The sequence below is a fragment of the Rhinoderma darwinii genome, chromosome 1 (assembly GCF_050947455.1).
Source record: "Rhinoderma darwinii isolate aRhiDar2 chromosome 1, aRhiDar2.hap1, whole genome shotgun sequence".
Classification (NCBI taxonomy): domain Eukaryota; kingdom Metazoa; phylum Chordata; class Amphibia; order Anura; family Rhinodermatidae; genus Rhinoderma; species Rhinoderma darwinii.
In genome coordinates this window covers 479,388,039-479,401,437 of record NC_134687.1, presented here as the reverse complement: position 1 = coordinate 479,401,437, position 13,399 = coordinate 479,388,039, and the positions used below count along the sequence as shown (strand labels likewise).

At 43.2% G+C, this 13,399-nt stretch overlaps 1 protein-coding gene across 1 annotated transcript in view; it reads left to right on the top strand.

Annotated features, from left to right (window-relative positions):
* The window catches only part of MLXIP (MLX interacting protein), a 79,399-nt gene that overhangs the window by 46,435 nt on the left and 19,565 nt on the right, over positions 1–13,399 (top strand). The window contains exons 8-14 of the mRNA XM_075834236.1: positions 3,115–3,212; positions 3,723–4,323; positions 8,604–8,725; positions 8,998–9,175; positions 9,683–9,795; positions 10,277–10,378; positions 10,774–10,901. Of these exons, the coding sequence (XP_075690351.1) occupies positions 3,115–3,212; positions 3,723–4,323; positions 8,604–8,725; positions 8,998–9,175; positions 9,683–9,795; positions 10,277–10,378; positions 10,774–10,901 (1,342 nt within the window). The remainder of the gene's footprint in view (positions 1–3,114; positions 3,213–3,722; positions 4,324–8,603; positions 8,726–8,997; positions 9,176–9,682; positions 9,796–10,276; positions 10,379–10,773; positions 10,902–13,399) is intronic.

The window sequence follows — 13,399 nt, the reverse complement described above, 5'->3', positions numbered from 1 at the left end:
TCGGGTTAGATTATCTTCACTTTTACGGATTGTAATGCTGGAGGTATTTCAGTCCATTAAAAAATGCTGCCCAGAACACGGACAAAGAAAATTTGACCCACGAAACCGTGATAACAAAACTACCTTGTAGATAAATCATAAAACAAGGAAACAAAACCAAATGCATTACTGTCTGATGATGAGACTGGGTGACGTTTGTTAAGTTAAACAGGTCTTGCAGGTTTTAGTGACTCTCCCCTAGGAACTTCCTTTTCACACATGGAGTGGTAGCAATGATTAAAGAGGCTCTGTCACCACATTATAAGTGCCCTATCTCCTAAACAGGGGAGTTGGAACCAGCGCTGAGAGTGTAGTTTCTTGTTAAAACGGAAATCTATTTCCAAGTTTTATTTGGTCTTGGTTAAAATCGAAGCACAAGGGCTACGAACAAAAATATAGTGACAGGTAGGTATAGTCCAGAGTACAGAGAGAAGAAGAGGATAGGCGGTCATAAGCCATGACTAAGGACCTAGCGAGGGTCTGAAACGCGTAGGCTACCGCCTATCCTCTCCTTCTCTCTGTACTCTGGACTATACCTACCTGTCACTATATTTTTGTTCGTAGCCCTTGTGCTTCGATTTTAACCAAGACCAAATAAAACTTGGAAATAGATTTCCGTTTTAACAAGAAACTACACTCTCAGCGCTGGTTCCAACTCCCCTGTTTCTGATGTATCTTTTGCGTGTGCCGACACGAGGATCCGTGTGCTGATTCCTATACCCTTCTTGTGACAAGGTGAGCTGGAGGATTTCTTTCATATTTTTCCTGTATTGCCCTATCTCCTACATAATCTGATCCACAGGACAGTGTGATTATGCAGTGAAAGAAGCTGGGCTGCAACAATGAGAAGTGTATGACGCTGATTGGTCACTGATTGGTCAGCCTCATACACTTCTTTACAACACCCACTTTGTCAAAAGTAAAAACACGCCCAGTTGGTCTTTAAAGAGGCTCTGTCACCAGATTTTCAAACCCCTATCTCATATTGCAGCAGATCGGCGCTGCAATGTAGATTACAGTAACGTTTTTTTTTTTTTCAAAAACGAGCATTTTTGGCCAAGTTATAAGCATTTTTATGTTTATGCAAATGAGCCTTTCTTAAGTACAAGTGGGCGTGTATTGTGTGTGTACATCTGGGCGTGTTTACTTGTTTTACTAGCTGGGCGTTGTGAATAGAAGTGTATGATGCTGACGAATCAGCATCATCCACTTCTCTTCGTTAACACCCAGCTTCTGGCAGTGGACAGACACACAGCGTGTTCTCGAGAGATCACGCTGTGACGTCACTTCCTGCCCCAGGTCCTGCATCGTGTCGGACGAGCGAGGACACATCGGCACCAGGCGACAGAGGCTACATCGACTTACCTGCAAACGCTGATGCTGCTGCAGAATCAACTGTAGCCTCTGTCGCCTGGTGCCGATGTGTCCTCGCTCGTCCGGCACGATGCAGGACCTGGGGCAGGAAGTGACGTCACAGCGTGATCTCTCGAGAACACGCTGTGTGTCTGTGCACTGCCAGAAGCTGGGTGTTAACGAAGAGAAGTGGATGATGTTGATTCGTCAGCATCATACGCTTCTATTCACAACGCCAAGCTAGTAAAACAAGTAAACACGCCCAGATGTACATACACAATACACGCCCACTTGTACATAACTTTAAACACGCCCAGTTGTACTTAAGAAAGCCTCATTTGCATAAACATAAAAATGCTCATAACTTGGCCAAAAATTCTCGTTTTTTTAAAAAAAAAAACGTTACTGTTATCTACATTGCAGCGCCGATCTGCTGCAATACGAGATAGGGGTTTGAAAATCTGGTGACAGAGCCTCTTTAAGAAACTAAATCTAAAATTGCTCATAACTTGCTCAAAAATGATCGTTTTTCAATATAAAAAGCACTGCTGTTATCTACATTACAGCGCCAATCAGATTATGTAGGAGATAGGGTAGGAGGCCAAAAGGACACTTTATAATCTGGTGACAGAGCCTCTTTAAGTTTGCTTGAGGCCCATTTACATGAGCAGTTATTCATATTAGCGGTTGCCGATACAATCGCTATGATCAAATATTTTTGGCCTACACACCCCAATGCCATTACAATTAATAATTATTTTTATGCTGGCACAAACGCACTCCACATTAACAGCTCAGCTCCCTATGTAAACGGAGACGTGCTGCCGAAATGATAATTTATGGGGACGAGCGATCGGAGTAACAACTCCTCGTCTCCATACGTAGCTCCTTGTGACCGGAGCAGACGAGCGCCGATCAACGAGCTGTCTCATTGATCGGAGCCAACTTCACCGGCCAAAATTGGCCGGTGTAAAAGGAGCTTTAGTTAAAGGGGACATGTCTGCTTTCCTGAAATATCTGTTATTGTAAATACTTGCTCTAGCATTGTTGTTTCATGGCGTATGCATCTTTTCAAAACCTCTGCATTGTGCCTCTGTTATTCCTCCTGGAAATGTTAGGTAAATTAATACCTGGGCACACAGTCGGCACTGATTGGACACTGTCAGTGTGTAGGGACGTGCCCCTTTGACAAGGGGAATAATAACACCCAGTTGTCACACCTTTCCAGGAGAAAAAGAGCAACATCACAGCGCAGAGTTCCAAGAAAAGATTCTCCAGCATTGTTCTTTCCTAAAGAATTCCAGTCTCTACTAAACGTCATGTCAAGAGAACTACAGGTCCTCTTTGATGTGAATTCAAATTTGTGAATCTGTGCCTTTTTGAATTTTGTCAACACATTTTACAAAAAGCTTACTTTGTCAATAATCGTAAATGTATTCACCTCTAGGCGCACCACGACGCAACTGTACCTCCGGGTGGCCAGTGTTTTAGCGCACCAGGACGTTCAGTTACTGCGCGGTTCCCAGTGCACATTGTCGGCGATTTCTAATATATAAAGCCCTCAAAACCACTTCAGAACTAAACTGGTACCTGTAAAAATAGCCTTTTGAAATTTTCTTGAAAATGTGAGAAATTGCTGCTAAAGTTCTAAGCCTTGTAACGTCCTAGAAAAATAAAATAATGTTCAAAATTGAAGACTTTCTTTTGTTCTCCATTTTATAGATCTTTTCTCATCCAAACCCCTGTTCAGTTCTTCCTCTACTGTGCCTGCCGTCCCACTGCCTGACCCTGCGTTGCGTTCCTGTAATCAGACATTGGCGGTAAGATGCCTTTTTATCAGTATTCGATTTCTTCCAGGGTTTAGTGGTCTTCTGTATGGAGGTAGACCATAAATCAGGTGTATTCCAGCACATTAATCCTGTCTAGGACTGGCGGCTGGTCACCAATGACTGATGTACTCTTATCCAAATTTTACTTTGCCTTTAGTCAAGAGGCTTTGCAGTAAAAAAACATTTCTGGCTTCTGGACTTAAACACATTTAAGGATAGGCTTTTGGTGAGGGTTGGGTTTATTGTGTGCATAAAAATTGTTCTATTTGTCAGTGTTCCCTCAATAACTCAAGAAATTACTTCCCTAATCTTTTGAAAGTTAAAATCTGATGGAAATACGTTTTGTTAAAACAGGTTTTTATACATAAAGTTGTAATTTTAGCTGACGTGACACCTCTAGTTGATGGAAAGTTTACGGGAACGTGTGAGATCCAGATTTGTCTGCTGTAGAATGTCGATGTAGTAAATATTCCTACTCATCCAACCTTTTCTCTGTTGCAGCCTCCTATTTTGCCATCAAGCACCCTTGCACCAGTGAATCTTAATGAGGAGTTAATCCCGTCCCCTGGTCCTCCTCCTGTCCTTCCTCGAGTACCTGAAGTGAGAAGGGAGAGAGCATCCAGTCTAGGCAACATCTCTGCTGTCCATGGGCCAGTCAAGTTTAACTCCGAGACTGCTATAAGCAGCCAGCACGGTTTTGTCCCTGTTTTTCCCCCTCCAGTGACTGTCTTTCAGACCCCTTCTGCTCCACCAACCGTGCCTTCAAATCCTCGCCTGGCACCCAAGCCATCTTTTGTTGTTAACACGGACAGTGACAAGTTCCCAATGTGTAACTCCTCAGTAATCACGCACACGGCCTCTGCTACACTTACTCATAATCCTTCCGCAACTACCTTCAGCCAGAGCCAGAACCTCATTCTTGCTACTCAGCAACAAGTGCCTTGCAACATTTCACTGCAACCTGCAGGGGTCGCTCAGCAAAATGCCCCTCATTCTAATATATACTTTGCGATCTCCAACTCCGGAGCCAAGCAGAAAAAGCAGACTCAGAAAATTGTGTCTGCTCCCAAGCCAGAGACTGTATCTTTGCTTTTTACCTCTGGTAAGATTATTTTACAGTGTTGAAGAAATATCTGTGAATTTGAATCGAGGAGTTTAGGATTTGTTGCTAAATGATTGATTTTTATTTTTTTATTTTTTATGATTGAGGCCTTGGAGCTTTTCACACAGATGGCTTGTATGCAATTTACTTGCGGGTAAAAAGCTAAACCTTTTGAAGCTATTTACTTGTTTTCTTTTTACTAAAACAGTGTATTTTAGTGTGTTGTGCAAGTTTTGTAATTTTACTTTTACTAAACTTATTTTTTTACTTTTTCAGATACTGCTTCTATGTATCCAGGATACATAGAAGCAGTATCGTGCACTGAAACCTGAAAAAGTAAAACAATTTTTTTTATAAAAATTACAAAGTTGCACAACACACAACAGTTTTTTTTGTTTTTTTTTTAGTAAAAAAACAAAGGCTTCATAGGGGTACGTATTCTTTAACATTGCTCACATGGTGAATTTGCAAACAGGAGTGCCTTCTTAGTAACATGGTTCATAAGGTTGAAAAAAAAAAAAAAAAAGACACAGGTCCACCTATTCTCCTGTTTATCTAGAGGAAAGCAAAAATCTTCATGAGGCAGAAGCCAATTTTCCTCATCTTAGGGGAAAAACCCTTCCCGACTCCAATATAATCAACGACCCATTTACAGTTCTCTACATTGCAGCACCGATCACATGCAATAGGAGATAGGGATTTGATAATCTGGTGACAGCCTCTTTAAATAAAAAACCAGCGGAAATGTTTTTAAAAAGCTGCATGTGAACAGGGCCACCTTGTGGTAGTTGCAAAGTACAGCAGTGTGTTCTAAACCAGCAGGAGTTGCTAGATTTATCTGCTGCATTAACCACCTTCTATTCTCATATGGAGAAATTGTAAGTAGAGGATGATGAGGTTGCTGGTAGTTTAGTGACTCGCACACAATCTACAATGCAATAGAACAACTGTTCTAGGAGAAGCATTAGCGTGAATTGGATGTGTGGTGAGTGAATTGAACATGTATTGCATAAACTATGGCAAGGTGTGATCTTTATAAAAGTGTATGAATCGAATTGCTCTTCCATAAAGTAATGCGTTATTCTTTACAACTATTTTCCTAATGAGAACTGTAATAATATTTTTAATTTTGTACCACGGGGTGAGCTGAGTGGCATGTCTTTCCTCCTGCCAAGCTGCTTTGCCCCTTTTCTGTCAGTGCCAGGCATACTTTGAGCTGAACTTCTTGCACTGACTAACCATCACCTTCGTTTCAATGGGATTGTAAGGCAACATGTCCCCAGCAACTAGTCTGACTCGGATTGCTGTTTAACTTAGGGCAGAATGGAAACTGAACTGAGGGGAGAAAAGAGGCAAGTTGGCTCTGCAGGACTTGAGGCGTATTCTGAAGAAAGACAAGTTGATATGCAATAAATGTCTGATAGGTTAGCGTCCTACCTATATGAGCCCCAACTATTGGGAGAATGCGGTCTCGTGACCCTCATTTTGAAACACAAGGTGGTCTTAAATAGGGGAAGAATTTGATAGATTGCTTGGTTGTTTCTGTAACGCCCAAGAGAGATGCACACCTACTTAGAAAACGCTCGTTCCCAATAATTACACTGTGTAAACAGGGCAACGATCAGTCGATGAACGAGCAATCGGCTGCATAGCTTTAAATGCAGATACTATTATCGTTGATGGCAGCACATCTCCCCGTGTAAACGGAGACGCGCTGCCGACATGATAGAAATGTGTGGACGAGCGATCGGAGTAACAACCGCTCATCCCCATCGATAGCTCCTTGTGAAAGGAGCAAACGGGCGCCGATCAACGAGCTGTTTCGTTGATTGGCGCTCGTTTACACGGCCCACGTCAGGCCGTGTAATATCACTTTAACTTTGCAAAACCATTGCCTTCCATATCTTGTACTGATCCTGAGTTACAACCTGTATTATAGTCCAGGACTGAATTCACAATTCTGACGATCTGGGCTTAAATCTCCCAGTATTCCTTGCTGGCTTAATCTGCACTAGGTTTGCTCTGGTGATTTGCATTCTGGGAAGTACATTTTACACGAAGTGTGTAGTCTAATGTCGGAAAAAACAACGGTCACACCGCATTATAGGAGCTCCGCTAAGAAGTGTCTGTTGACCAGCTTGTTGATGGTTTGTGATAGCGGTTTAATTGTGAATGCAGATCTACACTATAATTCATGCTCAGGACTAGTATAAGGTAAGAAATGTAAGTGTATTTAAACTACCCTACCCTACTTTAGATTATATGTATTCCTAAAGTGTAAAATGGTGTACAAAGATGTGCTTCAGCAACCAGAACATTATTGATGAAAGTCCTTGCCAAAATAAAAATAAAACAATTCTCTTAAGTTGTCGCCTGAACCCAGTGGAACATTAGAATAAGCACCAGAGGAGTCCGTTACGTTACTAAACCAAAGATTGGTGCAGCCATAGAAAGTCCTGTGCAGCATATGATCCTTTCTGTCAAAACGACTTGCCCAGCTGCGCCTCACTTTCAAGTGCTGGGCGCCACACCAGTGAGCCCACCTCCGATTGAGAAGCACTGCTGTAAACCACACCGTTCTCTATATCTTGCTTTTTAACCGTATGTAGCAAAAAAATTAGGTAGATAATACATTTGTATTCCCTTAACGGGGTTGGACATTTTCTACTGAAGTTTCTAAAATGGCCTAAACTGGTTTGCTGAGACTCCGGTTCCCTGATTCAGTGGTGTAAACATTGAGCGGTAATGGTGATCTCGTCTATAGCTCTCAAGATGGCAGCGCTCATGTGATTTACCCACATGACCATCTTCCTTCTCTATTGCGTCGGCGCTAAATGTATTTACCGCATGCGCAGAGGACGAAGAGTCGGATGCCTGTATATGCACATGGCTGACCGCATTCAGCGCCACCGCAGCAGAGACGGCTGCAGGGAAGCGGTCAATGTGGGTAAATCACATGACCGCTGCCTTCTTGACAGCTATTTATGGATTCACTACCACCGTCCACTGTTTACACCTCTGAACCAGGGGGAGGATGGCACTGCCCTATTCAGCAGCAGGGTCAGCAATAGGGTAGTTAAAGAGGCTCTGTCACCAGATTATAAGTGCCCTGTCTTCTACATAATGTGATCGGCGCTGTAATGTAGATGACAGCAGTGGTCTTTATTTAGAAAAACGATAAATTTTGACCAAGTTATGACTTATTTTAGATTTATGCTAATGACTTTCTTACTAGACAACTGGGCGTGTTTTTATTTTTGACCAAGTGGGCGTTGTAAAGAGAAGTGTGACGCTGACAAGTAAGCGTCATACACTTCTCTCCATTCATGTACTCCGCACAAAGTGATCTTGCGAGGTCACAATGTGCTGTCACTTACTCACATTAACGTTACTGAAGTGTCTTGAGAGTGAATAGACATCACCTTCAGCCAGGACGCAATGTCTATTCACAATCCCGACACTGGTAACTTTTGTGTGGGACTTGCAGCCCAGCACATCGAGATCACGCTGTAAATGACAGTACTGCGTGATCTCGCGAGATCACGCTTGCTGTCATTAAGTCCCACACAAACGTGTTGTGATTGTGAATAGACATCGCGTCCTGGCTGGAGGTGAGTTCTATTCACTGTCAGGACAATTCAGTAACGTTAATGTGTGAGTAAGTAACAACACATCATGATCTCATAAGAGCACGATGTCTGAGTACATGAATGGAGAGAAGTGTATGATGCTGATTATTAAGCGTCATACACTTCTCTCCACAACGCCCACTTGGTCAAAAAGTAAAAACACGCTCAGTTGTCCATTAAGAAAGTCATTAGCATAAATCTAAAATGGGTCATAACTTGGTCAAAATTGATTATTTTTTCTAAATAAAAAACACTGCTGTAATCTACATTACAGCGCCGTTCACATTATGTAGGAGATAGGGCACTTATAATCTGGTAACAGAGCCTCTTTAAGGGTGCCTGTGTCTCAACGCTGCAGTTTAAGGTATTTTAGAAACTTTAGTAGAAAGTGACCAACCCCTTTTAAGTAAACAAAAGTTAAATTGAATGAGAGCAAGCAGAGCTCTAGAGAACTATCAAGAATTCATACAGGAACTCTATTGGAAAATTGTATCTCATTTCATTATACAGGAAACGTTTATTTGCTGAAGCCGGAGTACCCCTTTTTAAATTGCAGTCTATTCATGCCCCCCTTTTTCTTTTGTTTTGCAGTACATATTTGTACAGTAGGTCTTACGTGGCTTGTATTCTGACCGCTTCTGTTTCTTTCAGCGCACTTTTCAGGTCAGACTCAAGCTGTGATCGTATCTCCTGCCGCCCTCAAGACCGATACCTTGCGGGCTCCAAGGATTACACAGTCCAATGTTGTCATTGCACCAGCTGGACTTGCAGGAGTAAGAGCCTGATGACTTTTTTTTTTTTATAAGTTTACACTATTCCTTGCGTTACTTTTAAAGTCTGACCTATTAAGTTTTATGCAAATATTACACTTTCGAGGAATATTTGCTGTAATATAACTTTCTATAAAACCCTTTATAGTAGTTGATGCTTTCACTAGTGTCCATGTATTCACTAATGAAATTGTGTATGTGCTACCATCACCAAGGATATATAGTATGTCAGTGGACTGTAGATCACATAGAAGTTTTCTAACCTTATCTAACAGGCCTCAGGAATGTCGGAGTTTCATGGGAGTATTCTTGTTGGACCAGCTCGGCAATCTCAGGGCAGCCAGAAGTCCAAGTCTGTTTCTCGAATCTTTCCCAGTCCGGCTCAAGATAACCTGGTGAAGAGAGAGATGTCGCCCCTACAGAACTGCAGCACTGTGCCCTCTCCTTCATCCTGTGAGCTCAGGAGAATACACCATGCTATGATGTATTTAATTGCAATATATCAGTTATTCTTCTGTTGTCCATTGAGTTGTCGGCATCCTAATGCAGGCAATGATGGATTATATAAGGATGTGTGTCGACTTGGTAAAATATATAGGGCTGTGTGATCACTTTTGAATGTTAATGTAATGTGTGTTCTTGTTGGCATACTGTTTTTAATAATGGCCGTAGTTTAAAGCCTAACTTTGCTCAAAACGTAAAAATTTGGATGTGACCCGATATCCTACTTTGTATGTCACACTGAGTCGGGGAAGCGAAGTTCAGGTATGTGAATTTGTTTCCCGGTGCCTTGATGGGACGTGAAAGGAAACTCCGAAATTTCTTGACTTCTTGAAGGAGTTAGACTTTTTAATGTGGTTTTACATCGATCTGTAATTTTAAAAAAAAAATATTTATTATTATTATTAAGTTTATTATTATTTTATTTTTATTTTTTTCCCTTTGTATTTTGTGTTTAAGGCAGAGATTGTCAGAATTCAAGGCAAGGCTCACCATGTCCATCTGAACATAGCCTCAGTCCACCGCATAGCTCAGGAAAAAGCACAGTTGACCGTCAAAGCTCTGCACTCAAGGTACAGTCGCAAATTGCAAAGCTTACGTCTTAACCCTTTTCCACCAAAGCTACTATATCTGTAGTATACTTGCCTATATTTTCTTATACGGGTGATCCCAGTGGCCATTTTGCTCACCCTGGCAGCCAGGTCATAAACACTGGATAGTGGATCTTGGTAAGTATTTCTTTTATTTTCTAATGGTGTGCTTGGGTGCAAAGGTATAGCTATAGAGGCTGCAGGGATGGCCGTTGCACCCAGGCCCTGGAGCCTGAGGGGGCCCAAAAGCCCCTCAGTCCCATAAGAAGACACCATTATAAATTATATATGGTAGCTGGGGGCCCGGTTATAGATTTTGCATTGGGGCCCAGGAGCTTTAAGTTACGCCTCTGCTTGGGTGGGCTTCTAAAATCCGGGTAACTTCCAAGAATGACGTTAATCACTTACATTACCTAACCTGGCATGAACATAGAACACTCTTAACCCTATTACTTTCTTGCAGACCCAAAGGTTGAAGCATGTTTCTGCAGAACAGAAGAGGAGGTTTAATATAAAACTCGCCTTCAACACATTAAACAGTTTTGTGTCCTCAAACAACAAACCGGTAAATAAACCCCCTACTGTATTTAACCATTTAAAATGTAGCTCATCACAAAAATTTTTGACACATTGCTATTTAACATGTCGAATGTGCTCCATTCAAAAAAGTATAAAGCGGATACAAACTGTCAGGGTATGTTGGCAGCTGTCAGCCTACATTTTACAGATACAGTATGTGTAATATGTAGTTACTTTAAAAATACTGTAGCTAAACCTTCTCTTGCAAAAATTCAGTTCACTGTCATAGCCCTATATCTAAATACCCTAGCCAATGCACAGTGGCTTGCTGGTGCCACTTCAGCGCCCCTCCCCCCGCCCCCCCCCCCCCCCCCCCCCCCCCCCCCGCTTCCAGTTTTATTTCTTGTTTGCCTACTTGAGTGTTCATTGTTTCCTTTACAGATCAGTCATGCAATTACACTACAGAAAACCGTGGATTATATTGCAAAACTTCAGCAAGAGAGAACCCAAGTGTTAGAAGAAACCAGACGACTCAGGGAAGAGGTTGAAGAGTTGCATCATGCCATCAGGTTTGTATGTCCCAATCCTTGATTTTTTTTTTTTTTTTTAGAAAGAAGACAAATCCGTGTCTTCAGTAAAGTCTGGCAGTGGAATCCCCTCCGGCTCATGAGTGGCAAATCTGCCTAGTTATGCACTGATATATAGTTTTTTCAACCTGTTGACAGAAGAGGGTAACTTAAAGGGGAAGTCTGTGTATGTGAGGTGTTGACACACCAGAGACCTAGTGAAAGCTGTAAGCTTCTACCTTAACCGATTTCCAAAACTATAAAGCACCCATGTTCCTCTGGTATCAAAGAAAATCTGACACCACATTTGAGGAAAACTACAATTGATTTAAATTGCACTTTGCACATTTTTCAGATTTCCAGCAACTGAAATTCGAGCAGTGCTGAACAGGTCACGTGGTTCTAGTGAGTGCAGCAGCCCCATCATCTGGAAATCCGTGGTGGTTCAGGCCTATAGATTTTGGTGCTTTTTATTTCCTAACACCTCTGACAAGTTAGAATATAAGTTTTGGATGGATTTCCCCTTTAAACCCCCACATGCTCATGAAGTTTAACCCCTTCACGACTACCATATGGCTATATACGTTCTAACTGCCGATGCCCTGTGCAGTTAGCACGTGTATAGACTTTGGCAGCCTGAAACTAGGTTTAATGAGTGCAGTGCTGCTTCAGTGTGAGCAGCACTGCACTCTCATGTCGGCCGGGGCTTTGAGAGCCCGGAATACACCCCCCCCCCACTGTAGATAGTGCCACCCACAACCCGCTGAAGGCAGCGATAAAAACCCTCTGTAGATAGTGCCACCTAAGCTCCCTCCAGCATCGGGATCCCGGCCAGTGCTCTGGCCGAAGATTCCCCTTTCTAGAGGCAGCCCCCGCTGTCTCTCCATTCCCGCTGTAGATAGTGCCACCCCCCCGCTGTAGATGGCATCTCTACCCAACCCCCTCCCCCACCCCCCAAACTGTAGATAGCGCCACCTGAACTGACCCTAGGAGTGGAATCTCCGGTGTCAGATCACACTGGCCGTGGATTCTGCTTCTAGAGAGAGCTGACATCACTGTCCGTTTGGACAGTGACGTTAGTGGCTCTCTCTAGGAGCTGAATCCCCGGTGTGAGATTCCTCCGGCCGGGGATTCCGCTAATGGAGAAGCCCCTGGTGTCACTATCCATATATGGACAGTGACGTCCGGGGCTACACCTGGAGCGGAATCCCCACTCTGGAAGGGGATTCCGCTTTTAGAGTTAACCCCTGACATCCCAGTCCATATATGGACAGACCTATCAGGGGCTTCCTGTAGGAGCGGAGTCTTCGGCCAGAGGGATTCCACTCCTACAGGGAGCTACTGTGGTGCTATTTACAGGAAGGGGTTGCCATTTACGTGGGGGGGGGGGGCGCTATCTGCAACAGGGATATTGCTATTTACAGGGGGTGTGGTGCGATCTACAGGGGGTGCTATATACAGGGGGTGTGGCACTATCTACGTGGGCACTGTCATATTGGCACTATCTACAGGGGCACTGTGTGCATTATCTACAGGGAGAACTGGTACTGTGACACTATTACAGTGGGCACTATCTTTGGGCATTGGCACTATCCTATGTGGGCAATGTGGCACTATCTACAGTGGTATTGCATCACTATCTACATGGGAACTGTGGTGTTTTAAGGGGGTTGGGACAAAAAACCCTAACGATTAAAATTCATAAATTTATTTATTTCTTTATTTATTTTTTTTAACGGCCATGAAAAACTGATGGCAAATGCCGGTTAAAAATGGTCAGACAGCCGGGAAATGGAATAAAATTATTTTGCCACATTGATGCAAAACAGCCATGAAAAAGTGACCGTTGAGTCGTTGTTGACTGCCATTTTTTTCACTGTCGTGTGTGCCCTCTTCACTCTCCCCTCACAGCGATCCAGGGTGATGGAAAAAGGACTAATTGTTACAGAGCTGTACTGTGTGTTTGTGTGTGTTTGTGTGTGTGTGTGTGTGTGTGTGTGTGTGTATATATCTATAAAGAATCAGGCAGCACTCCAAGGTATACGCAAAAAAGGAATGGTGTTTTATTGGTCCATAAGTAAATGCAATGTTTCAGCTCCACATGAGAGCCTTTCTCAAGCAGGATAAATGTGTGCTTAGAGCTGTTGGGAAAATGTTGGATAAATCTCGTTATTCAATTGAATGCAAATCTGTTATTCTCACTATTAGGCCTCATTCACACGGCAGGGTTTCCCGGCCGGGTGCCGGCCGTTCATAAATCGGCCGGCACCCGGCTGCATTAGGAATGATAGACCCCTAATGGGGCTATTCACACGACCGATTTTTTGACGGCCGGGAAATCCGGCCGTCAAAAAATAGGACATGCTCTATCTTTGCCCGGGCACCCGGCCGCCCGGCTCCCATAGAAGTCTATGGGGCCGGGTATTACACGGCCATCACCGGAATGTGTTCCGAGTGATGGCCGGGTTTCCCGGCGGTTGCGCTCTATCTCCTCCTCCTCA